General features: G+C 38.5%; 1 protein-coding gene across 3 annotated transcripts in view; it reads right to left on the bottom strand.

Annotated features, from left to right (window-relative positions):
- The window catches only part of ATG5 (autophagy related 5), a 70328-nt gene extending 44740 nt beyond the window's left edge, over positions 1-25588 (bottom strand). The window contains exons 1-5 of one of the 3 annotated variants that reach the window (XR_014881452.1): positions 25445-25588; positions 24630-24790; positions 19869-19996; positions 14372-14450; positions 7756-7918 (exon numbers count right to left, since the gene is read on the bottom strand). Coding sequence is in view for 2 of the 3 variants with exons in the window: in XM_085217570.1 (XP_085073696.1) it covers positions 7756-7918; positions 14372-14450; positions 19869-19996; positions 24630-24737 (478 nt within the window). In the remaining variant the exon portion in view is untranslated. Of the gene's footprint in view, positions 1-7755; positions 7919-14371; positions 14451-19868; positions 19997-24629; positions 24802-25444 lie in introns of all 3 variants that reach the window. The other 2 variants (XM_085217570.1, XM_085217571.1) reach the window with 2 other exon arrangements.
- Positions 25589-27175: the final 1587 nt, after the last annotated feature.

Raw genomic sequence — 27175 nt, 5'->3', positions numbered from 1 at the left:
CTTTCAAAACTCCCTTTAAAATTGTTTAATACAGGTACAAAAAAAATCCAACCAAAAAACAACAACACACCACACTGAGAATTATGGTTTCTTCCATTAAGTAGGACTGGAAATCATTTAAGTTATTGAAATTAATCCAAATATATAATGGCTACATTAAAAAGCTGTTAATATCTCCAGTCATAGCTTAGAAAACCTTTGTTGTTGTTAACAGGCAGTAATGTTTGATTTTTTAATATTAAGCAGCTTTAATTAAGGATTAGTCCAGGCTGAAATTTCCAAGGATAGATTTCTTTCTCAAGCTGAAACACATTCTCCAGACAATCAGAAAAATCAGTATTCATTCACATGAGTGTGTTACAGTCATTCCCTGAAATTCAAGTGCTGTCACAGTTCAAATGAACAACCTGAATATGGGTAATTATCACAGAATGATAAATTATATCTAGAGTAGCTTCCAATAACACAGTAGTCATTGCATATGGTCAAAATGAAGTTCTTAATGTAGAAGGATGATAAGAAGAACAAAAAACCCTTTTAAACTTATCAGCAGATAAATTACTATACTTAGGAATTATTTTGTCTCTCTATGTGACACTTACGCAATTATTAACAGAATACTGATTCCAGAACTCAATATTTTTCAAGAAGGCTGCAGAGAAAGTTTAAATAACAAAAAGAACTAAATGCAGAAATGAGGAAAAGATTACTGCTTAAATTCAGAAAGGAAATGGTAATTCTGGGCATTTTTCTCCCTATATACATTTTTAAAGACTCAAAAAAGAAACAAGTGTAGCACCCAGTTTATCATTTATGCCTGATTTTTTCCTGTATGATTCATTGCTTCTTCTTAAAGTCATCTAGTTGGCTTGGTTATTTTTTTTAAGCTGCTTGGGATTGAATTGTAGCTCTAACTCTGTGCAAACAATTGCAATTTGCAGCTAGCATAAAAGTGTATCCAATTCTTGAGTCAAAAAACCCAAATTTTTTTCTTCTATTCTCAGTGGTTCACCACTGTCCAATAATCATACAAACCACAAAAATGATGTACGGCTTGGGCAGAATCAACCATAACATTAACAACTGACAGAACAGAATCGTGGCAAAAATTAGACTTGAAGTGCCTTTGGAGGAAGGTTTTGGAATATGAGCTCCTGCCCAAAACAGAGCTGCCTACATAAAGTTAAATGTGCTTGCTCAAGGCCTTATACAGCTAAGTTCTGACTGCCTCCAGAGTTACAGAGCTCTCTGGGCAATGAGTTCACATTTTACCACTCTCACACATCTTGCCCTTATCCCAACAGAATACCTCCAAGTGTAACCATCTTTTGTACTTGTCAAACTCTATCATCGATGCAGGCACATCCAAAAGGAGCCAGACCTCTACTCTCCTTTACAATTTCTCCCTTCAGGTAGTGAAAAGCTGATGCTTAATCCATTTCAGCCTTCTCTTCTTCAGGCTAAACTATACAGTCTCTTCTATTGCGGCATATATTCCAGACCCCTAGTTGTCCTAACAGCATTCTTTGGATTTTCTGCTATTTGCCAGCATTTCTATCGTTCTGGAGATCCAAGGTGGACACAGTATTCTCAGTTCATCTTCACTAGTACTGAGTTGATGGGAATAACTACTGTAATAACTATTACACCAGGGAACACGATGTTTATTTGTCATCAGACAAGAGTAACTATCAGATGCATAGATAGATGCATAGATAGATACATAAATAGATAGCTATAAATAGATAGATAAATGCATATATATATACATAGGGAGTAACTGTTTACTTAATGTGACAGAAGCTAGCAACAGAACTGTGGAAATATTTTTCACGTCATAGATAGTAAAGTACAACACTGAACATTAATTTATGCATCTGAGGTTGCCATGATTTTACTTTATAATTCAAGAACAGTCAATACTCATAAAAGTATCTCACTAGGATGATTTGCCCAGAAGTTCTAGGCATCCTCCAAGTTCTCACTGAGTTGGAGTGTTATTACATAATACCATGAAAAAGCAGTAAAGACTGTAAAATTTGAAAGCCAAGAGCAAATGAATTGGTCTGCCCATTCTAAACAAATAAGCCATGAAATCACAGCACAAGTATGCTAACTAACTCAAGTACTAGCAATAATAAAGTACAGTGGATATAGTATTCAGTGTTGGCTACTGGCATCTGTAAAACCTTTTAGTATTATTATCATCTAAATTAAATTAATTCAGCTCATCTTGCCTGCATGTAACTACACCACCAGTGTCAGAAGAATTAGGAGAAACTGCATGTACTATTAGCTGTAAATTCTAGTCAAAAATAATAATTCATAAGCCACAGGGTAAGATGAACTATGGATTAAACCCAAGGAAAAAAAGGGAGGGGACCTCTCCCCCAACATTATACAGTTGGGTTTGAGACAAGCATGCTTCATGTGCATATTCTTATGCTATATTTTTTCCATTAGTTCTCAAATAAAAGTAGCATTCTAAAGACAACTGAAGATTCAAAGCATATTGCTTAATCTTTGCAGGTTAGCAGGACATTTTGAAAGCTGTATGACAAAGCTGCATTTGGGGTCTGAGAGACAATGCGGTATGTGAAAAGGGCTTGCCTTCCCCTTTCTCCACAAAGGAGCCACACCTTACCAACATTCTTTTCACTTATTAAACATCCTCCCTACACAGAAGTTTCACTAACTATGCTGTTTCCTCAATACTATCTCCCTTCTTTTCTAGGTCATCAATTTATCTGGCAGAAAGTAGTCCCTTTTGTTCCTAACTTCTTCCTATTATTCGTATGTAGAAACACATATTTCCTACTTAAGCTTTCTTTGCAGCCTAAAAGTGGGAGATCTGAGCACATATTGTGACTTAAACTGAAAAGAAAGTACTGCTGACTATTAAACAAAAAAACAATCATCTTTGAAACACAACTCGCAGGCTAGATAAAAACAGAACAGCAAGGCTTGTCACAGACTTCCCCGGATTAGTCAATGTTTAAATGACTCTTGACAATTTTACTCATCCCCAGTCTTCTGGACCAAATCCAGACAGCCTGCATACTTCAAACAAAATGAAGTCTGCTCTTTAGAGATGGTCTACTTAGACATTTGGTTAGACTTGTGCCTCCATCTGCATACTTCAGGAAATGAAATTCTTTTCAGGGAGAAGGTGCAATGAAGAAAACAGAAGGCAGTTCAAAAGAAATAAAAAAAAGAGGTTCGGTATCACTTTTATCTAATTAAAATAGCACTGGGAGGCGGGTGGGCTGACAGTTTAGAACCACAATACTGCACTTTTGTGGGTGCATCACTAGGTTAGTCGTTTATGCACACAGAGTATCAAGCCAGTAAATGCTACAGAACTAATGCTGAAGTCAGTAACAATCCACTATCACAAAAAGCAAAACACATCACCTCCCAGAACATCCCAAGGAAGGCCTGCTCAGATGCATCTGATTCATTCTGCTAGTCTATCCTGACTGAATCTAGCCAGGTTAGTCAGCCCCAGCTCAATACCAATACAGTTCTGGGCAGAGCTCTTCAAATCCCGTGAACCAGGCTGTTCCAAGCACCAGCAGTCTCACTGTTCAGTGTATGTTATGCCCTCTTAACTCCAAAATAAGCAGTTAGTGACAATTACTATAAGAAAAAATAAGCACTTCAAGAGAATTTTAATGACCAGCCCAGAAAGGTAATGATCTGCTTTTTTTTTTAATCCTCTTAAACGATACACACAGGTTTTCAAAGAACAACAGTTGTTCTGTCTTTCTGAAGTTAAACAGATCTCTGCAAACAGAACATTACATTTTGGTAGAGATAAAGGGAAGAAAAAAAACGATGGCTTTGTGATGTGAAAATTAAGGGCTTGTTCATTCATTCTCTTGCTAATTTTTTGAAGGTTTTCTAAGTATATATTGCCTAATTTACGTTTCAGATGATAAGTTATGATGACATTTCTTCAGTTACCTACACATGCTTATCATCTTAGTCTGAGGTAAAGAATAGCGTCAACTTTCATTGGTTCTTTACAAGAAAAAACACATACACATCAGACCTGTGAGCCATGCAGCACAAAAGATACCGATAAGGTACGACAGTTTCACTCTCTGGGAGCTCCTATTTTGAAGTTTGAATGTGATAACCCAGTAATACATGACTTACAGTCCTAAATGAAAAAAAAAACAACAACAACACAGGACTGCTTCAAATAAGAAACTGAGAAATAAAGAAAACATAGGTCCCATTCTGTCTGTAAGGTAAGAAAAATATCACATGAATTTAAAAACTAAATATTGCATATTTTGAATGCTCATAGAACTTTTCTTCTTTAGTAAGAACAATTCAACATGGCCATACATTCATATCGTAGGCAAACCCTACAGTATGAATAAGCATTACATTTTTTTTCCACAATATTTTCAGCAAAATGACTTCATTATATTTTATAAAATATAAAGAAGTCTTAAAAGTGGTCATGAGATTTTACTGTTCATTTTACCCACTCATGCATCTGAAACACCAAGTCCAGCTTTTACCAGCTATAAAGGATGCCTGTGAAAACTTCAGGGTATGGCTGCTTCTCTATCCACATCTGATGAAAAGCAGCTGTGCTGACTCCAAAAACCTTCTTTTATCAGAACTATTATATACTGAAAGTTATAGACGGTAATTCTTTGAACCATGCAAGAAACACAGCTCTCACACTAAAAAGAACTGAAATCTCATTTGTTTGATCCTAAGTCATCATTAGGCCCACAGTCTGAATATTTCAAAGCAGAGTGCCTTTATTTTTCTACCACAAAAGGCCAGAAGAAACAGCCACCCACTTGAAAATCCTCTTTACCCATGATAAAAAGAGCCATAACATTATTATAGCAAGAACAGTAGTAACATTTTCCATCATTTCTGACCAAGGAATTTCAGCAATTCTTACAAAGGAGCAGAGGTCAATGTAGCTACATACCCTGCCTTTATTGCTTCCCTACTACATTCAGGCATCCATGATACTAGTCAAAATTAGGACAGCACAGATGCACTCGTTCCAAAGAAGTGCTCTAGCTAAGGAAATATCTGCTTTAAGGACAAAAAAATTCAACTAACTGAAGTCTGAGGAACAAGAAAAACCAGCTCAACCAATAGGCAGAAAATTACCTACTTAATTTAGTAGCAGACTGATACAAAACCAGAACTAGTGGAAGGGGGGAAATAAAAGGTGTTAGGAATACCTATCAGTTGTTACCAGCTACAAATTCACTATCACAGCTCTGTAGATGCCCCTTTTAGGAAGCCTACGGACACTGGAGAAGTTTATCATGCTAGTTTATCACTACTGCTCTAGTACTTTCTTCTCAGCAGAAATATTTATATCAAATTATATTTGGTTATTACACTTCCTGAAAAAAGCAAAAAAGGATTCTTTTTCCAAAAAACAAGTTTAATACTGAAATAACATATCCTGTAAACACTGCAATCGATCACTAAACAGAGTAACACTTCCTATATTTAAGCAAAGAAGGAAATTTTTTGAAGTTTCATAGAAACAAACCCTGTAGATGTATCATAATTTACAAGGCAGTTATCGCAAATGCTACTTTCTTTTCTTTTTTGTGGTGATTCTTTCTTTTTTCACAAAGAGATTTAAAATTATTACATCTCAAACGAAAGCCTATAAAAACATTCTGAAAAGTATAACGTGCTTAAAAAGAGTTTTCTTGGTTTCACAAGCTTTTCTTGTTTCTTTTTTATGAAGATCTGAGAAATTAAAATTAGCATTTGAAAGTATTCAAAAGATTGTTTAAACTTCACATTTAGGTGTCAGATTCCACAGGTGCGAATTCTCACTAAATACAGTGAAACCTTCCTAAATACAGTTCAGTTTTGCTAAGCAACCTCTGTTCTTAAGCAACAGTAAAATCCAGTTTGCCAAGAACTGAAGATAGACAAATAATCAACTAAAAGAGTCTGAGATGAGTACAGAAGGAAAACCCTGTCTACTTGTTCTCTTACTTTACAATATTGAAGGTATCCATTAGAGGTTCTATAATTTCTGCTTAAATAAAGAGTCTTAACTCATACTATTTCTTTGTGCAGTTATCTGTTCTGCCATTAACACAGTTCACTCACATTAGAGATCTTGTGGCTTCAACTGTAACAAGCGTTAATATAAAGAGCACAAAGTGTGCTGCTGCAAACATACCAGCAACAGGACTAAGGGACAGGATTTCATTTTCAGTAAAGTTAGTAGTTCTCAATATAGGAAAGTATGCTGGCACAGCATTTTGCTTCTCTTGAACTGAACTGCTTGCAAGACATATGCTACTGCATCAGAATAGAGTTTTCTTACAGAATTATATATAAAAAAAAAAATGCAGTTTTGATTGACTTGTGACTATATAGGCTTTAGGGAAATGTATTTTCTTATGGATTCTTACTCCATAAGAAACACTTCATTTACTCATATACTCATTGTTGTAAATTTACATCAGTCAGTTTGCTATCAATATCTACACAAAGCAATCTCTCAAGAAGTTGAAGTATTTTGAATTGAAGCAGATTAAATGCATTTTTACCCAAGACGTTTTACACGTACGTAATGCATCTCTCAAGATCTTATTAGGCAAAATGTCAAGTTAAGATAACCCTTCAATTTCTAACTCTGCTTCAATTAAATCACTATCAGAAACCAGAGTTTCCAAGTAAGCACTTAGACTTCAAAATTATTAAAGAAGAAGAAAAAAAAATTGAAAACTCACACATTAATTAAAAAAACATACCAAATCCAAAATAATTTGACACCTTGCTGTCTAAAGCAAACTTCTCAAAACTTCTTGCATTCAGAGGTTTTCCTGTTCTATTTAATTTTAACACACAAAATCACAGAACCATAGAGGCTGGAAGGGACCTCTAGAGATCATTTAGTCCAACTCCCCTGCCAAAGCAAGCTCCCTAGACCAGGTTGCACAGAGGAAGAAGTCAATTCTGTTTAGTATCTCAACATAGTTAAATGTGTTAACCTTTAAATCTTCCATAAATCTACCAGTAATTATCTAATAACTTCAGAGATAAGGAAAACATACTGAAAATTATTTTACCAGCCAGTAGCTTCTGAAACCTATACACAACTTTTCAACCTACAGGCCTCTGAGAACCATGATAAGTAGGAAGAGACGCTGAAATGATGTTATGTTTCACACTGTGATATAAATTCACACTCTCTGTTTAAAGAAAGGGCATTAATTTTATAATGTTCTGTTCTGAACTATTTTGCTGATTTTTTTCCAAGTCAATGCTCACCAATGAAAGACCTTTGTGAAAGCCACAGTAATACCAAGAATAAAAGCTAAAATTTGGCAAGGGTGGAGGGAGTAAAATTATTAATTTTATTTATAATTTGTTTATCAAAGTCCACATCTATTGCCTATCAATGGCAATCTGTAAGCATAAGTTAGAGGAGAGCTATTTCTCTTTCACAATGTAAGATAGCTCCAGGTGAACACCACTTATACCCAGGTGTGACCATCGGTTACCCAAAACTACACTAAATATTTTGTTGCTGGTTTTGTTTTGTTTAAACAGTGGTAACTCAACTCAATTCATGACGCAATTCAAGTTACTTGAATACCCCAAGCTAACTTTTGGGCTATCATACAATCACTGTTCTTTTTTAGTAAAATAGATCTTTTCCATGACATTACTTAAACATATTTATTAGCATGGTAGTACTAAACATAATTAATATTTGATGCAGTGTATTACCATTCTGTAACCCCATCCACAGTTGCTTATGATCCTTTTTTTGCATCTCATTGATGACTTGACTTTTGTGCTTTAAAGCATCTGCTTCTTTTATACAAGCCATAAAATGAGCTTCAATCACATCCTTAGAATGGCAGTGCAGAAGATCCTTTTCCGGAAAATTCTACAAAGAGAAAGACAGATCAAGAGAAATAAATGTATCACAGACCTCAGAAGTTGAAGAATAAAAGATTATTTTAATCTGCTTTATATTTATACAACAGAAACAGATTGCAACTTTCTACTTAGTAAAGATAACATCTATTTTTTTACTGATGAAAGAAAGGTTTAGCAGTGAAAAATGTTCAAAAAAAAATTAAAGTTGAACAATTTTCTGTAAAACTAGAAATTACTCTAAACTGCTCAACCTCAATTTGAACATTTCAATACATAGGTGAATGTATTTAGTCCCTTACCTACCTTTCAAATTCAGGAAAGTGTTTTAATATGCTTTCAAGCATATGTTCAATTCTCTAGCAATTCTTACCACTTCTCAATGAAGTTTATGTAGAGAAGTTTCCTCCAATTATCATCATCCACATGTATGAATTACAGCATACAGGTCATCAGCAAACATTTATTCTCAAAGATGCTGGAAAGCCTTGTCCAATTTTACTTAATACAAGTGTTTATTGTTAGACTGCGTAACATGATTCCATGTCCTTTTTATTTCATTAGCATTGGAGCAGAGCATTCAACATTGCAAATGTACAACTTTTACTCAGCATGTGATAACTACCTTTCTAATTCATTTACTAAGAAAGTATAGCATTAATCTTGTTAGATCAGGTACAAATCAGACGCCTTTGGATATTAACTATTCAGAAGTATAGGTATAGGCGTAGTTTTTCTGCTATTGACAGCATCATTTGCCATCTTAAAATACAAGCACTTAGTATCACAAATCCGTTATTTGGATTTGTTAAGTTTAAAAACCCTGCATGTTTTATCCCCTCCATATCCACTCCCTTTTCACAGTTGCTTATTGACTACACTGAACAGCACAACCCCTGGAATCAAACCAAAGTGGCATAATTAGTACTCCCCTTATAACATGGGCTTGCCACGTACTTCTACATTTTTATTTCTCATCTCTTACTCTACAACGGTCTCTTTCCTCTTAACCCATTAGAAATAAGCTGTTTAAAAAAGAAGATTTTGGAAGGACTGTCAAAACCATTTTGGAAATGCATGTAATAGGAGATTTTTTTTAAAAAAGGGCTTTTTTTTTACAACAGAGTTAACAAGTCACAGTAGGAACAATATTCTACTGGAGAAACCCTTACCTTTCCTCCTCTTTTAACAGCTAGCAATATGAAAAAGAGTTGGGGATAGCCTTACCTAGAAAGATAAGAACAACAGTACCCCCTTCATTAGATTATTGAAGAGAGTTTAGAGTTTCCATCAAAATGGGCTCCATCAGAAGAGGGGTGGCCAGCAGGGACAGGGAGGTAATTGTCCCCCTCTATTCTGCTCATGTGGGGCCCCATCTGGAGTACTGTGTCCAAGTGTGGAGCCCCCAGTATAAAAAAGACAGAGAGCAGTTGGAGAAGGTCCACAGGAGGGCCACGAAGATGATAGGGGACTGGAGCACCTCCCCTGTGAAAACAGGCTGAGGGAGCTGAGCTTGTTCAGCTTGGAGAAAAAAAGGCTGCCGGGTGCATTCAGCATTTCAATACCTAAAGGGGGCCTACAGAGGGGAGGGGGATCAACTCTTTGAAAGGGTTGATAACTGCAGGATGAGGGAAAATGGTTTTAAGTTGAGGGAGGGAGGATTTAGGTTGGACGTCAGGGGGAAGTTCTTTACAGAGAGAGTAGTGAAGTGCTGGAACAGGCTGCCCAGAGAGGTTGTGGATGCCCTGTCCCTGGAGGTGTTCAAGGCCAGACTGGATGGGGCCCTGGGCAGCCTGGTCTACTATTAAATGGGGAGGTTGGTGGCCCTGCATGTGGCAGGGGGGTTTCATGATCCTTGAGGTCCCTTCCAACCCGGGCCATTCTGTGATTCTATTTCTGAATTACAGACTGGTAGGGTTGGCAAGGATCTCTGAGTCCATCTAGTGCAACCCCTGTTTGATCAGGGACACCCAGAGCAGGATGCCCAGGCCCATGTCCAGGTGATTTTGAAGATCTCCAAGGAGGAGACTCCACAGACTCCCTGAGAAATCTGTGTCAGTGTTCTGTCATCTGCACAGCACAATAGTATCTCCTGGTGTTCCAGTCTGTACCCACTGGGCACCACGAAAAAAGACTGGCTCCATTCTCACTGCATCCTCCCTTCAAGTATTAACAAATATGGGAAAGATCTTTCCCCCAAATTCTTCCCTTCTCTATGCCTAGTATTTCACACAGTGTTTTCTCTATGACATGAAACCCTGACTCTGGGATCTGTGCATCAAGAAGATTATCTTCCAAAACCACAAGTGCAATAGGAAGAGAAGACTGCCAATTTCTTTCTCCTGAAAGAACACACAGTTTGGTATCTAACTTGACAAAGAAGTACTACTGTTAATTCAGACCAATGGACACAGAGCTGACTAGAAAACAGGATATAGATAAAGCTTGTTTCTCATATGGGTATGGCCAAGTACAAAGACATCAGAGGAGATGAGCAAGAAATGAAAGTTCTTTCCAGAGCAAAGCTCACTCTCTTTCTCTCCTTCAATGCTGAGCGTCTAAGCTTAACGGGTTCCAAGATGAATGGAACACATTACTGGGATTGTTATTTGCCTGCTGACATCTGCAAGAGCCTGTAAAATACTTCTAGAAGTTTAGCTAACTTGTTCAAATGAAGTATATTCTGGTAACCAATCCAAAAGAAAAGAACAATCAGAAATATTACATTTCAAGATCAAAAAGTTCTTTACGTGCAAGAATTCAAAGCAAGACACCAGCATCCCTCAAAAAAGATGAAAGAACAAACATACCTAAGCCAAGTAATATGGGAACCTACAAACTGACTTCCACAGTTTAAAGTTTAAGGTTTAGCTAGCTTTGAGAAAACAACAAATTCAAGAACTATTTCGTTACACGTGTCTAAGTATTGAACTGCCAGGTCAGATATTCAAGTTTTCCTACAGACAAAGATCTCCATGCTGATTTTCCTTCAATGAATTTCAAAAGACAGCAAATGTCACTCCTTGGGAATGTGTTTTAAGATACACTGTGGTTTACAGAACAGCAAGGAGATATTTAAAACTGATCAAAAGAAGCTGAACTAGTAGAAAGTACAAAGGTGTAAGAATTCACTTTCCCAGCTTCTAAGTAGTAAGACACTGGAAGACATTCCCATGATCTTGGCATTGTTTCTTTTCCTTCAGATGAAAAACACTGGCACATTTCTATTCAGGACTGCGATTAGAAGCTGAAAAACTTGAGCACAGAAGAGGTAACATATAACAACATGGCTACACCTACTAGAGACATACTAAATTTTACTTACATCAGACTGCCAACATAAAATATGATATCCTCACTTATATAAAACAGGGCACAGAAGAAGAAAGTTTTGCAGTTAAATACGTAACACATTCTCGTTTGTTTTTAAGTTCTACTTGCCTATACAGGAAATAGTGAAATGTAAATAACTTGACTCAGTTCCCTGAAGAAACAGACAATCATAAACAAGCTGGTAGTCACCTGTGGTTATGCAACTATGAGATTTGCAAAAAGCTTTAAGAGATCTCACTGGCAGCTTTAATTCAAATACTCCTATTACTGATGTCCTATTCCCTCTATGTCCTACGTCTGTAAAAGACAGGCTATTAAGAGTTGACCAGGATTGTCTTAGAAAGCTAACGTACTGCTGGTTTTGCTTCATGTATCAGTAGATATCTACAGTATAATTTTAGTCATAAAGAGGAAAGTATCATCTGTACGGACAGAAGCATTAAGAAACTTCTCACATAAAACTGTTCCAAAACCATAGCAGGAAATTTCATCAGTCTGGTTTCGTAACTCCATTCCACCCAGACTTATGTATCAGTTCCAGTTCACAAAACACCTGTTTATACAGTGACAGTCAGTATTAGGCTTATTTTTTTTATTTATTATTTTTTTTAAATTACACCAATAATACAGCATTAAGGTCATAAAGAACATATCCAGAGGCAGTGGAACGGTCCATGTGTTTGTGTTTAGTTACCATCAGCAGTCCTTCCTTTGAGAAAATTTTGTTTTTTAAGAAAAAAAACAAAACCTACACCTCATGTATACTACTGGTTTTCACAATGTCTCCTAACAGTTCTATAATTTATGTACTACATGGCAAAGCACTTCTTTTTCAGTCCAGACTCTATTTTGAATTAACAAAACCAAGAATGGAAGACAGCTGATGCTATACAAAAGCAGATGGAGCTTCTCTACAATAGGTGGTGTGTGGAAAAGCAAGGGCCAGCAGGTAAGGGCTTCAGCAGAGGAAAGTTGTTTGCCTTTCACCTGGCATATCTGATTTACCAACCTCTTCTAGAGACAGCATTTCCAGAGCAGTTCATCACCTCCTGCCAACTACTCAAAATCCAGAGAGCTGGTTACCACACTGAGAACATAAATAATGCTATGCATGCTGAACTTAATGGAAAAGGATAAAAGTTTCCCTCTTCTCCATAAAGCCACAACTTGGTAACAGAAGCAACTTCCTAGACTACAGTATCACAGGATTCTCAGATGTTAATACTCTGTTCAGGTACATCAACTATGACTAAGGCAACTACAGTTCAGTTTTAGTAGAGATATAAATCAATGATGTCTTGTTGCATACCAGTAGCAGACACAAATAAATTGTTTCTTCAACAAGGAATATTTTTGTTCTTTATTTGACTGCATACTTTTGTAAAAGAAATGAAAAGCCATGACAGCAAAAATTAAAGCATGGAAAAATCTAACAGTAGCTAAAATAAATAAAATATATGGTTCTTTGAAGAGTAACTACACACAGATGAAAAGAATAATCCAGGCAGCAATCCCCTAGACTCTTTAAACTGTAAAGAATTAAAACACATGAAAATGCCATCAACATTTTGACATACTTTGATACATTCTGGTTAGGTTTTACTGTAAGCATTAAGGTGGGCTAATTTAAACAAGCTTTCAAGTTACATCAAAAACAAGAAAAGAGATTAAGCAGGTGCTTAATCCAAGGTGTTACGTTTTTAAAAACTAAGTTAGAAAAACTTCTAAAATAATACTTCTTTAGCAGTAAATTATTTCCACTGATCTTTCATGCATCCCTTTGAGAAAAACTCAAATTAGCTGATCTCTGGGCAAGAAGCAATACAAGGACAGTTGAAATCAGCTTTCATTAGTACATGAAACTGAAATTCATTGCGGTGCTGCAATTCATTTCTCAAGGCAGTTCTACTTCAGGATGGCAACATCCTCTCCTTGTTACTGTTAGTCTTCCAGTGCTCTCAGGATGTGCAACAATTAAATCACAATCTATGAAACTATACACCCTACAGTTTCTTCAAAACAGCTTGGAAGTTTCTTTACCCCACCCCTCTTTGACATATATCAAAAGTGTAGCAATTATAATCGTTTCAAAAACATCTCTTTCTTTACATTCATTCACTTTCAATGTTTCAACATGCAAAATTATATATCCTAAGAACAATTATTCATCATAAGAAAACACAATTCCAGTGTATACTTCAAAAATAAATCACACTACTGCTACTAGAAAGATCATTTACAAAAGAGAGGAATAGTTTGAATGAAAACATTCAATAACGCTGCTTCCCGGTATGCCTCCAGTATGCTCAAATCTCACACACTGAAGTCAAGCTTATTAATTTAGTGCCTTCCTTTGTACATTTTCCTATTTTATTGTCTCTTTTATACTTCTACATTATAACAACAACAAACCAGCATTTCATAGTTAAAAATAATGATTTCTGCTTGTGCTTCTCACTTCAAAACATACCTGGCACCACCTTCTCAATGCATTTCAGAGCATGAAAGAATCTGGCACAAGTACTTTTCTGAGCAAAGATCAGTAGTGCCATGAAGTCATACCTAATGGTTTTACAATGCGTAATCAAAGTAACGTCTCTCCTGTGACTAAACTGTCACAAGACCAAACCCATTTCACTCAGTTCTCTCAGGGGGACCCACATGAAGTACAACTTCAAAGAATGACAGCAACTCCCTGACTTCAAGGATTTCTGCAGTATCTCATATCTATGTTAATGTGCCCAAAGGGATGAGCACTTCTTAATCTTCCAAGTCTTCAGTCAACTTGAATTGACTGAATTAAAAATGTTACGGAAAGTTCTTCCTTTTTATCCACTCAACTGCACTGATGCAATCTCATAACTTAACTTGAAAAACAATTTGGGATTTTCAGATTATAACAGAATCGTTTTTAAAAGGTCATTTTGAAAGCACACACAAGCTCATGGAAAAAAACTGTAGATTTTCGTGAAATTTTAGCTGTTTCCTGAGGAACAAACATTCTCATCAGAAAGTCCAACCATCTACCTGTTTGTAAAATAAGAACAATTATGAACATTTTTCGTAACTTCTGAATTTCATGTAATCCTGTGCTCAGTTGTTCTTAATCTAAGGTGTATTTCAATTTTACCTTGAAATGCACTGTGATGCTCCAAGGAAGGGCTGTATTTGATGCGTGCAAATCAAACAGCAAACCAATTGGGTAATGCCTAGAAAATTAAAAGATTAAATGAACATAGAAACTGTGCATTTAATTCTACATACAACAGTTAGAATATCTACATAAATAAATTAGCTGCTTTCTTTCCACAGTTCGAGTTCATTTTTGTTTATTCAGAGAAAAAGTTTACATAAACAGGTATAATTGACTTACAGTTCACAGTAAAAATCAGGCCTGGAATTCACATATTCACATATTCAAAACCAGTCGTCTTAATGCTATGCCCATAAAACATTTCTAGCATTACAAGTGCATAAGCAGCCTACAGCTGCCCTGTGAAACCCTTCCGAATAGTATTTTCAGTTAGGAAGCTCAACATTAACATTAGTCATTCTGACAGAACTTGTTCAGACATTTGAAAAACTAAATGATTTATCTGTAGAAAAGATGAAAAGGAAAAAAAAAATGGTGATCTCTTCATCTTTACTATCAAATCAAGGGGAGGAAAACTAGATTAGAGTTTTGAATTTCAATGGTATTCTCAACTGGAGAACACATACAAATCTGCCCTCTCCAAATATTCATTTTTGTCTGGTAACTTCATCCCTTTTAAATTCATTAGAAGATGCAGTCTCCAGCAATGCAAATTACATATATCACATACATAAAACTTCCAGCTATTTTGAAAAGCTCTGTTCTCTTTTCTTTCAAAGAAAAAAAAAAAAATCAACAAATTGAAAAGGCCTCATTAGTTTCCTGATCTTACAAAGATAAACACACTTAGTTGTAAACTCAGCAGCTCCAATAAATTAAAAAGGATTGAACAGAGAACGCAAGTCAAGCAAGAATGAGTTTCAAAAGTTCAGAAAAGCAGTAACAGAATATTACCCTAAAGGCACCTGTGAGAAGCCAATTCTCTCACTTCTAAGCTGTCATAAACAGGGCTTTGGCACCCTCTACTGGTAAATCCATGTAAAACTATGCCAGAAACACAACAGCAAAACTTTAAAAAAGGGCACAATTCTTGAATTTATCTATTGCATTTGGAACTTCTTAAGAAAATAAGGGAAATATACCAAGATCTAGAACTGTTCTCTCCTTATGGGAGGGATTTGGGGGGGACAAAGCATACAGATAACATATATGTTCAGATTTATCCAGATTCAGTGGTAAAAACTTGAGCTTTATCACTAAGACATTTTATTAACTGCCAATCATGTATTGAGTTCTTCAGCAGGGTTTCAGCAAAAGTGCTTTTGTAGATACATTAGAAAAAAATCAGATTTCGTTTGATAATTATATGAACATGAAAAAAAACCTTCCAAGTTATATATATATGTATGTATGTAATTATATATGTAGAGCTACAAAAGACACCGCACCATTACTGGCCTACATCTATTTTCTATCAAGCACAGATAACAAAATAAACATAATCAAGTTTAAGTGAAATCCTTGTGCTTTGTATAGATTATATAGCATCATAGAATCATTAAGGTTGGAAAAGACCTTCTTGATCATCAAGTGCAACCACAACCCAACCATACTACCCTAACTAACAACCCTCTGCTAAATAATGTCCCTGAGCACCACATCCAAAAGGTTTTTAAACATATCAGGGATGGTGAGTCAACCACCTCCCTAGGGAGCCTATTCCAGCTTAAATATATAAATATATATGCTTCTCATTTTGAAGAGGTCAGCCCTGAAATCACTTTGTTCGCAGCTGAACACCTGAGACTGGAGATGACAGCAGACTGTGAGAAAAATCATTTTCTGTTCTGAAATGAAGTCTTACATTATGAGTAAGGTTCACAACAGGAGTAATTCAGTAATGACAGGTAAGATTCTTCCTTCCTCAAATTCCAGTTTGCGTACTGGCATTTAATCTGAAGCCCACAGAAGCCTTAAGTAATGCCTGTACATAATGCTGTATTTCATTTATTTTTGAGATGCAGTTAGAAGCATATTTTTTAAGAGTCTGTAATTAATAACATGCTACATAAGACCAAAACTATTCTTTGTATTTCCTTCATAATAATGCTGTATTTCTTAATCAAGACAGAGAATTAAGAGAGGCATTAAGAAGGTAATAAAGAAGGGAATAAAAGATGACTTGTCAATTTGTAAATGGGATGAAAAGGAGTAACATTCCTTCAAACTCCATTCTTAAGAGTGCATCTGCCTTGTGTCAAGGATCAGTATTCCCTCATTAAAAATGTTGCATCCAGCAGTACTGTTGTAATGTTGTTATTTAACACCCGCCATCCCCTCCCCCCTCACACACAGAAAAATCCCAAAAATAAAAATCAAAAATAGAACTTGTTTCCCCTCAACCCCAACACATGGGATTGGGGAAAATCAAACTGGTCTAAACTGAAGACTATAATTTCTCAACTATAATTTCTAAAAGAAAAAGGAAAAAAAGGGAGTGGGGGAAGGAATACAAAGAAAATGTCTTAGAGACCAAAAGTCTCATTAAAAAAAATGTAGCTAGAATAATGACTGGTTTGGGAAAGCCTTCAGTCTATAGAAGCATAACAGCACTGACTTCTAGCCATTCTCTATTTAATACTGCTTTTGTTATTACACAGAAGGTGGTTTCAAGGTGTGAGAGATGCCCTTGAAAACACAATTTTAAGAACTTTAAGTCCTTTTGAAAGTGACAGATGGGTACTGATCAAATGGTGCTCTGGCCCTCTGTCTTTAGCCAGTTCCTAACTGGGCAGGGTAAAGCATCCATTCCACTGGTACCACAGATGTCCCACACAACTGCCAGGCCTTGAGCATAATTCACAGAACGAGGACAGAAACTCCACTGAAGTTGAGCAATTGCACACAATAACGGTCACAACCTACATGGTGCCCTCCCCCAGAATCCACTGAATAAAGTTCCCTTGGTGTATCAGATGCTTCCACTCAGCTTGGGCAGCTGAGAGGTCTCAAGCTGCCAAGAGTGCTTGCGATCTCTCCTGAGGGCTAGAGGAGGCAAAGGTGTTGGCATTGCCTACAGAAGGGATGTGTTGATGGAGGAAGAGCTGTCAATAAGCTGAGCTATGGGAGGCCAGCAGACCACTCAGTGTCAGGGAAGATAGGCCACTGATGGCATCTTCACCAAGGCTTTGCAGAGATGAGACCCTGAATGCTCAGCTGCACAGGTGGGTCTGCAGTCACTGGAGCACCAAATGGAGACTCGCAACGTGAGGAAGACAAGAGGGTATGAGCTCTGGTAACAAAAACCAGGCCTTGCCTCCACTTGCACTTAGTGCTCCAGTGGCAGAAGGTTGAAAGTTCCAAGGAAACTGCAGAGCAGCCTGAACAGCACAACCACACCAAATAGAAAGCAGTAATAGTGATAGGAGATTCACTACTCCTACTCCCAGTCCTAGATGGGACTCAATCTCCACCTGCCTACTTCACAGGAAGGTTTATCTGCAACTTCTTGGCAAGACTAGTAGGTTTTGTCCTGAACTTGGACAACTAGTCCCTGCTGTTCATCCACACGGGTGCAAGTGGTAATTGCTGAAGAGGGGAATCTTGAATGTATTAAAAGTGAAACAACTTCAGGGGCTAGGTGCCATGCCCACAGGTTCACGAAAGAGAAATATTCAAGGGAGACAAATGCATGTCAGTAACTGGTTGTGCAACTCGTGTGGCAAGAGGATTTTAGTTTTTACAATCACAGGACACTCCTTTAGGATAAAGGTCTGCAAGGGAGAGATGGGAAATGCCTAAGCGGGGCAAAAGCATCAGGTTGCCTGGTCTGGTGGCTATCAACTATGAGCATAAGGGCTGTAAATAACAACCCACACTCAATGAGAAATTAATGGACATGGATAGAAAGCTAGTGGCAAAGCATGACAGCTACAAGAGAGATCTTAAAATGAGAAATGAATTACAGAAACGCAGGTGAAGAAGGAGCTTTCCTCCCACCAACAGAAGTTTCTAGCCCTTTCCCAGCTTGGGAGACTACTTTCCAAATCCAGTAAGCAGATTCTGCCAGCATTTCCTTCAATGTAGTTATAGGTTTAAGCTCCTCTAACTGCAGGGTGTCTGAGAGTATTTGATACACTGCAATTTTAATCTATACTGCTATGGAGTCTGCTGACCTCTTCTGGCAACTCCTTATATACAGACCTTCCCCCAGAACACACCTGCAGGGAAGGAACTCATCTTCCTGTGGCCCAACAATCTGATAGGAGGCCTCAGGCAGCACCTGGAACTCCAAACAGGAAGACTTGCACTCTCTTCCAAGATCTTGGTTTGAGTACAGCAGAGCATGAATTTGAAACTGTTTGAAATTTATTCAGTACTCACTGCAAAACTGAAGAGCTGCAGCTGAAAAGACATACACTGTATCCCAGCCAAGTATTACACAAAGCAGATTGCAAGAAAAATGACTTTACAGTGTAGCTAAGTAATTAGAAATACTACAATCAATCACAGAATCAAATATTTGAGTTAGACTAGATGACCTTTAAAGGTCCCTTCCAACTCCTCTTGCAATGAACAGGGACGCCTGCAGCTAGATCAGGTTGCTCAAGAGCCCTTTCCAGCTTGCCTCTGGATGCACCACTCATGGAGACATTCACCACCCCTCTGGGCAGCCCGTTCCAGTGTTTCACTACTCAGTGATGTAACGTTTGCTAATCACAAGACATTCCATGCTACATTCACAGTAATAAAGTGTTCAGTTTTACTTTTGACAGCCAATTTAAAGAAGCTACAACAAAACAGAGCCTAGAAAACACCGCAGCTCTCAGTGTTTTTTTTTTTTTAACTCAAGCAGAAAAAATGAAAAAAAAAACCACACTAAAAATGCTGGTATAAAGTACTCAAAAACTAATCAAATAAGACTGTATCAGTGTGATTCTCCAAACCCTTAGGAAAAAAAATGTATTTTTCACAGACCACGTAACACAATAATAACAGAATCACAAGTAATTATTTCAATTAAGTTGAACCGAATTCAATAGAAGTCTACACATAAAATTATCTGTTTTTAAGCACAAATGCATATCACACGAGTGGAAAGTAAGTTTATGCACGTCTTATTGCCTGCAAGCAGAAAATCTAATTCACATTAACACAGAAAAAAAAAGTATTATTTCCAGAGATTTCAGGTGTCTTAAAAATGCAGAATAAACTGAACAGATTTCTTTGGTAATCCTACAGCAAGAGACAGTAAGGCCAAAAATACAGGCATTTCATATTACAATGAGAAGAACAAAAACAGGTGCAGCACAGCCTCTCTTTTATACATAAAGTACAAGCAGAATCATCAGTATTATGCTCAACATTAAACCTTCTTCAGGTTTTCCTCCAATCAACATCTTCCCGATCTTCCTTCTCTTTTGCCTTCTCTGAAACCCAATGAAGTGGTTAAGTTAGGAGAAGTATCGGCACTGTGCTAAACTCATAAAGTCTCCACACAATGAACTGAGTAAAGGCACAAACTTAAACTCACCATTTCAGTGGCGTACCTTCATATTCAAACCAGATCTCATTAACTTCCTCTTGTCTCATAACTTTCTGGAAGTGTTTCTTCACTTTGTCTGTTACCAGCGTCAAGTAGCTTATTCTTGGCAAAAGTAGCTGAAAAAAAGAACAAAAACCAACACATCCTTTAAGTACACGTAAAAATTACTAAATAAATAAAAAGCTGTAAGTTACAGGCTTCCATAACCAAAATTCAGCATTCTATTTTTTCCCTTTAGAAGATTTCTTTTTGACAGTTTTCTTATTAATGGTTAATGAAAAGCTACAAAACTATGCACTTAAAAGTTATATAATAGTATCCAGTAGTCTAAAAAAAAAAAAAAAGTTAAAACAAGTGCTTAATTCTTTTCATTGTAATGGGAGGCAGAGGACTAGAAACTAATTTCTGCTTTTCCCTATTCCAGCAAGTCAAAGAACAAAGGTAACTTTTTCATACAAGCAGATAAAAATACATGTTCAAGCTTCATACTGAATTTAACAAGTGAGTGTGTATCAGCTAACATTCCAAAATCAAAATTACTACAAAATAAATTAAAAACAAAACAAAAACATAACTGAAATCAGTTGCTCGGAGTTTGGTTTGCGAGTGCATTTTGTATTTTCAATAGGTGGCAAATTCTGTTTTCTTAGCCTTAGCTAACATGTTGAATGGCAAATCAAGAGCAATTTATAATTCTTTCAGTATTTAACTGACCAGCTACTAAAATCATGAAGAACCATAGAACCATTTGTGGTAGATGGGAACTTAAAGCCCATGCAATTCCAACCCTGTGCCACAGGAGGGCTGCCTCCCCTCAGCTCAGCTGCTCAGAGCCCCATCCAACCTGGCCTTGAGCACCTCCAGGATGGGGCACCACAGCTTCTCTGGGCAGCTGTGCCAGTGCCTCACCGCTCTTGGAGTGAAGATTTCTTTCTTACATCTAATTTAAATCTACTCTGGTCTAGTATTAAATGGGGAGGTTGGTGGCCTGCATGTGGCAGGGGGGTTGGAGATTCATGATCCTTGAGGTCCCTTCCAACCCTGGCCATTCTGTGATTCTGTGATACACTCTCATAGGAGAAATGGCAATGGTTTCAAACTACCAAGAAAAGTGTCAGTACTTTTTCATTTGAAATAAGACATCATCTTACAGCTTTCCCATGTATTACTTTTTTCCTCTCTGCTGTAATGTTATGTACTCCCCAAAAATGGAACACTGAGTACAGTTTTATTTCTTTTTTTTAAACCTGCACCCCCAATCACATTCCCCTTAAAAATACAGTGCTGTGCTCAATAACAAAGGTCAAACAGACTACATCAGTCAGTAAATTGACAGTTGCACTGGACACTTACAGTCTGTAAGCATTTCAGTATCTAATGAGAAAAGATTAACCTCACTGCAAATGAAGATTTTGCTTTGCTTCAGACATTTTAAATGAATTGTTACACCCTGTACAGTTAATCTTACTTCCCAATTAATAATAAAACATGGCTAAGGAATAAAAAAAAAAAAAGATTTTACATACTTATGGAAAAATAAACATTTGGTTTTCCACTGTTATTCATTACTACTGATGCTTCTTGAAGTATTTTCAAGGCCAGGCTGGATGTGGTTCTGGACAGCCTGGTGTAGTGGTTGGCAACCCTGCACATAGCAGGGGGGTTGAAACTAGGTGATCATTGTGGTCCTTTTCAACCCAGGCCAGTCTATGATTATTCTATGATATAATCTCAGTTTAAATCAAAATAACAAAAGAAAACTGTTGAGGGAAAAAAAGAAAACTGAAATAGCGAGTTCTCATTAAATTAAGAAAAAACAGAACGTCAAAACCGTTACAAGGTAAAATGAATGCTTATAGTTTAGTACATGCCATCTACCAAATTACACAAACTGCAATGCCTTCCTTTTGCACATCATGTACTGCTACAGCATTTAATAGCAACAACCTCTACAGAAGGCATTCCTGGTTAAATAAAATGCAACAATTCCTAATGCTTAAGTAAATGCTTGCAATATATTCCTCATATAGAAAGAATACCTGAGCTGCATTAAAAACAAAAAACCAAAAACACACACAAAAAAAAAACCAAATCACAACAACAACACACCATTTTGCAGCATGCAAAACATTGTAAAATGCAGAAAATCCAGATTTAACAGGAAGCGGACTGGTTTGATCACCAATGCATCCAGGATAAAGAAATACAGCAACCTAAGCCAGAGTGGCTTTACATTGCTCACCGTTACAGACATTTTAATAGGACAACTCTTTTCACAGTTGGTAAGCATAAAGATCCAGCAAAAGTTAGTCCCCTGTGTCAAGTACCATGCTATGACTGCCTTACTTATTTTGTTCTTCACACCTAATGAATCTCAGCCAATGAGTACTCTGCTTCCAGCATGTGCTGCTTCTGACTTCTTCACTGCACCATGACAAACTGTAAACTACTTTAAAATCAATATTGTAGCCATTTTGAGGACTGAGGAAAAAAGCAGATCATCCAGCAATAAAGGCAGTTCAACCTAGATGTTGTTAACTACACTTCCACTCCAAATGTAAGCTCCATTTTAAAGAAATGTATCTATTGACATATCTATTTGCAGTGTAACTCTGCAGAGACATACCTGGTAGAAAATAATACAGTGCCTTACTTGAGCAGCTGAGTCTTGACGTCACTACTTTCCAAAACGATGAACAAAATCTTTTTAAATTAACTCTGCTATTCCTATACAATGCCACGTTGTGTTACATGCATATATCACCCCTGTGCCGTGCTAATGTATCTAGCAGACGTGACTAAATAGGGTATCCAACTACACCACTCAAACTGAAATGAACTGCAGAGATTCTGGGTTATTTTTCTAACCCCTCAGCTCTTCAGATCTACGTCTTCTCATCTTCATAAAGCAAGTTCATCAGAGCAGAAGCTGTTTTCCTCTTAACACTGTGACACCAGTATTTCCTTTCCATTTACAGAAAACAGACTGGAACACAGAGGTTATATCTACTTTAACAAGCACTGAGGTGTGATAACAGGAGATGTGAAAAGCAGAAAACCTGGTGTCAAGTGCTGGGAATGTTTGCTAAATGTGCTTGGAGAGGGTTGTTTCAATTCAGCCTCATTTTTATCCCATAAATTGAGTATCGATTAGCAGCTAATGCAGACTGATCTCAGGCCCAAAGTATATCTTCAACTTTGTGGGAAAAAGGCTCAGCCTGGGGGCTCTGAAACCATTCTGTGCTAGAAAGCTGGGCACTGTAAGTGGGGAAAAAAAAAAAGAAAAAAAAAAAAGATCTTCAGAAACATACTCCAGATTGGAACCAACATATTAATGCAGAAGCAAGTTGAAATTACGAGAACTCAACCATGATGTAAAATCTTAAAATGGATCCTTGGTTCCCTCCAGAAGTAAAGCTACGTTATCAGCTCCAACACAATCTGCAAAATGGAGACCCTAAAATTTGAGAATTATTATCTGTTAGTAACTACATTTTGCAGAATGTTAAGCCTTGACATTTTCTGCACAAGCTCAAAGTATAGTAAGAGACACTGCCATCTCTTAGGATTAGGAAGTTTACCACACAGAAGTTAACATGGCTTTAGGGTTTCAGACTGATGTTAAACTGATTAAGACTGCGTGTCTCAATATTAAAACTTGTGCATACTGTATGAGAGTTACATTAGAAGTACATGTATATTTTAAAGAGTTTTAAGTCAGACTGCTCAATAGTTCAAATGCATTTGGCAAACAGTTGAGAGGTAAAAGTACTTCTTTTTCACCAATGGTGCAACTAAGGCATAGAGAGCTAAGCACTATTATTCCTGAATGAAGAGCATTAATGATTTATTAGGTTTCAAAAACACATTAAGCACACAGGTGTATCAATAACTGACTAAATAGAAATGCTATAAATTAAATACTGTTTTATCCAGTAGTATCTTCTATAAAGCATGGAATGAAATATGACAAGATAGAAGGATTTTGGAATCACAAACTCAATACAAGATTTTTTTCTTCCCACATACTTGTTACTTTCCAAAATCGAGTTCCACTGAACCAGCTAACTTCCCCTATCAATCAAATGTCTATAAGATGCAGCAAGGATGAAAACTGCAGAGCACTCTGCAAACTAACAGTCACGTGATTACATAAAGCACTTCAGCTTACAACTCAAACACATCCACCGTCCTTATCTGTATCATCAGCTATCAGTCCAGTCTGATAAGACATCCTTTTTCTACTAGATCTCTCAAACCTACTAGCATTTAAAGAAAACACACAGAAGTTATCCATGAAAGAAAAACTGCAGTCAGTGTTTATGAAATGACGTTATGTGACTAATGTTGTGTTTAAGATAGCACAAAGCTCTAACTGAAGTTACCTGTGCAGTAAGCAATATACAAGTGCTCTCCTCTCTTCTGAAAAATCTTCAAGAACAAACTCATGGTGAGTTTGTACATACAGCCTCTACCTTCCATTTAATTATTCGCTGAACTTTCTCTTAAGTTTTTCAAGATCTTAATTACCCATTATAACTCAATCTCATTGGTAAAACAAATCTAAGTTTTTTAACTTACTGAGAAGAAAAATGATTTGCACAGCACGGTCGCAAGGTACTCCCAGAAGGTTCTGGGAATATGAAGAAAAAAGCCTTTTCTACAGCTCTACAGTGTGTGTAACGAACCTAAATGAAGGAAACAGAACCATGGGATCAGATCGTTCACGACCACCATGGTTATACTCACATAATAAGGCTCAGCTTCCCTCTCAGTTATCTCATCCTGATACAGAGTGAAGCAGGTCGGTATGCGCCCAAACCACACATCTCGAAGCACATCTTTGTCATCTGTCATTCTTCCAATGGATGGCGAAGCACATGTAGATCAGTTTGTTTCTTCAGCTGGAACTGAAAGCCCACTCCCCCAGAAGAAAGAAGTCACCACTGCTGCCGAACAAGGCTTTCCCACAACCACACATCTCCACAATAACTGCATCACACTGAACATACGTTTGCACAAAGAATATCCCAAGCTGAAAGGGACCCAGAAGGATCTCCGATTTCAGCTCCTGTCTCCACGCAGCACCGCCCAAAACCCAAACCCTAGCCCTGACAGCATCCTCCCAATATTTCTAGAATTCCGGCAGCTCGGTGCCGCGACCACTACCCCGAGGAGCCGAGGGGGGTTAAGCCAGAGAGGCCTTCAGCCGTACAGTTCCCCAAGTACAGAGCGCGCAAAGAGCAGGCACGCCGCTTCCCGACCCGCAGCGTGCCCTAGCGCAGGCCCGAGGCCCGAACCCCGCAGCACCCGCCGAGCCGCCCGCAGCTCTCCGCACGCCGCGAGGGCGAGCGGCGCGGCGGGGTCTCGTAGCGGACAGCCGGGGTGAATCAGCAACGCCGGGGCGCACGCAGCAGCACAAGGAGGAACACTACAGAGACGGCCCCCGCGCGCTCTCCTCGAGCAACAGCGCGGCCGGGCAGCGGCAGCAGCCCCAGAAGGAGCGGGCAGCGCCCCGCGGCTGTAAAGCCAGGCGGGTAGATGCAAACAAGCACAACCGTTACCTGAACGCGCCCCTCTCCACCGCTTCGCGCTGGGGGTGCGGCGACAGGCAGGAATTGAGCGCGGCCCCGCCCCCACCTTCCCGCGCACGCGCCGCCCCACGCGCGGCTTCAGCCCGGGAATCGCTTCCGCCCGGCTCTGGGCGGAACTTCGAGGGTGGTGCTGGAGGCGGTCTGCGGAAATGGCGTCGAGAGGCGCGCGGGGAGTTCGAGGCGTGCGGGCGGGAAGGAAGGCGCGGGAGTCGGCAGTCCTTGTAGTGCGGGGCTGCGGCCACCTGATGGCGCTGTCGGAAATGGTCTGAAAGACGAAGCGCTGCCGCCTTTTTGTGGGTTTTAGCCAAGGGCTGGCATGAGTCCTGCCAAATAACCCGTTTTGGCTGAACGTCTCGTCCGTTAAAAAGTGCCACTGAGGTATGTTTTTTATTTTTGCTTCGGGGCCGGCCTAGTTTAATATCCCATGGATGATCTGGGTGAGGGCATTGAGTGCATCCTTAGTAAGTTTGCAAAGGACACCGAGATGGAAAAAAGCGTCCATCTGCCCGAGGGTAGGAAGGCCCTGCAGAGGGATCTGGTCAGGCTGGGTCGCTGGGCTGAGGCCAATTCTATGAGCTTCAACAAGACCAAGTGCTAGGTCCTGCACTTTGGTCACAACAACTTTGTACAATGCTACTGCCTTGGGGCAGAGTGGCTGGAAAGTTGCAGAGAGCAAAAGAATCTCAGGATGTTAGATAACAGCCAGCTGAGCATGAGCCAGCAGCGTGCCCAGGTGGGGCCAATGGCATCCTGCCCTGTATCAGAAATAGTGCGGTCAGCAGGACAGGGAGATTCTGTACTCAGCACTAATGGGCTGCACCTCGAGTGCTGTGTTCAGTTTTGGGGCCCCCACTACAAGAAAGACATCATGGCCCTGAAGCATGTCCAGAGAAGGGCAACGAAATCGTGAAGGGTCTGCAGCACGTGTCTTATGAGGAGCAGCTGAGGGAACTGAGATTTTTCAGTCTGGAGATGAGGAAGCTCAGGGGAGACCTCATTGCTCTCTACAATTCCCTGAAAGGAGGTTGGGGCGAGGTGGGTGTTGGCCTCTTCTCCTGCAAAGCTAGCAACAAGACAAGAGGGAATGGCCTTAAGTTGCATCAGGGAAGGTTCAGGAGATTTGGAAGAATTTCTTCTCCAGGTCTTGGTGAGGTATTAGCACAGGCTGCCCAGGGAGCTGGTGGAGTCCCCAGAGGTATAAGAGAAATGAATGGATATGGTACTGAGGGATATGGTTAGTGGGCATGGTGGGGATGGGCTGACAGTTGGATTAGATGTTCAAAGTGGTCTTTTCCAAAAATAGTAATTCTATTATTTTTATGGATGTATATTTACTGATTCACTTTTGGGGACTTTTAATACCTTTTCCAGTAATCTGAAAGATTAGAGAAACCCAAAGATAGGGTTTCATTTGTACCAGTTTAAAAGAGCTCATCGTGATAATCTGTTTTTGATTAAACAAAAATATTCTGAGCATGAGCCCAGTTATAAATTATCAGAGAGGAAAAAAAAAAAAAAGCAATGTTGTTTTTGTCAACACCCTCTAAGCAAAAAGTTTAGCCAATTTGAGATGTACCCTGTGAAAATTTCCCAATCTGTTTTCCAAGGTTCTTACGAATCCCGAGTCCAAGATATATTGATTCAAAATCAGATAAACTCAAGGTTAGCTGAAATAACTAAAATAAAGTTACCTGAAAACTG

Source organism: Meleagris gallopavo, chromosome 2 (assembly GCF_905368555.1).
Source record: "Meleagris gallopavo chromosome 2, MGAL_WU_HG_1.1, whole genome shotgun sequence".
Lineage (NCBI taxonomy): Eukaryota > Metazoa > Chordata > Aves > Galliformes > Phasianidae > Meleagris > Meleagris gallopavo.
The sequence above is the reverse complement of the archived record's forward strand: the minus strand, read 5'-3'. Positions and strand labels throughout refer to the sequence as shown.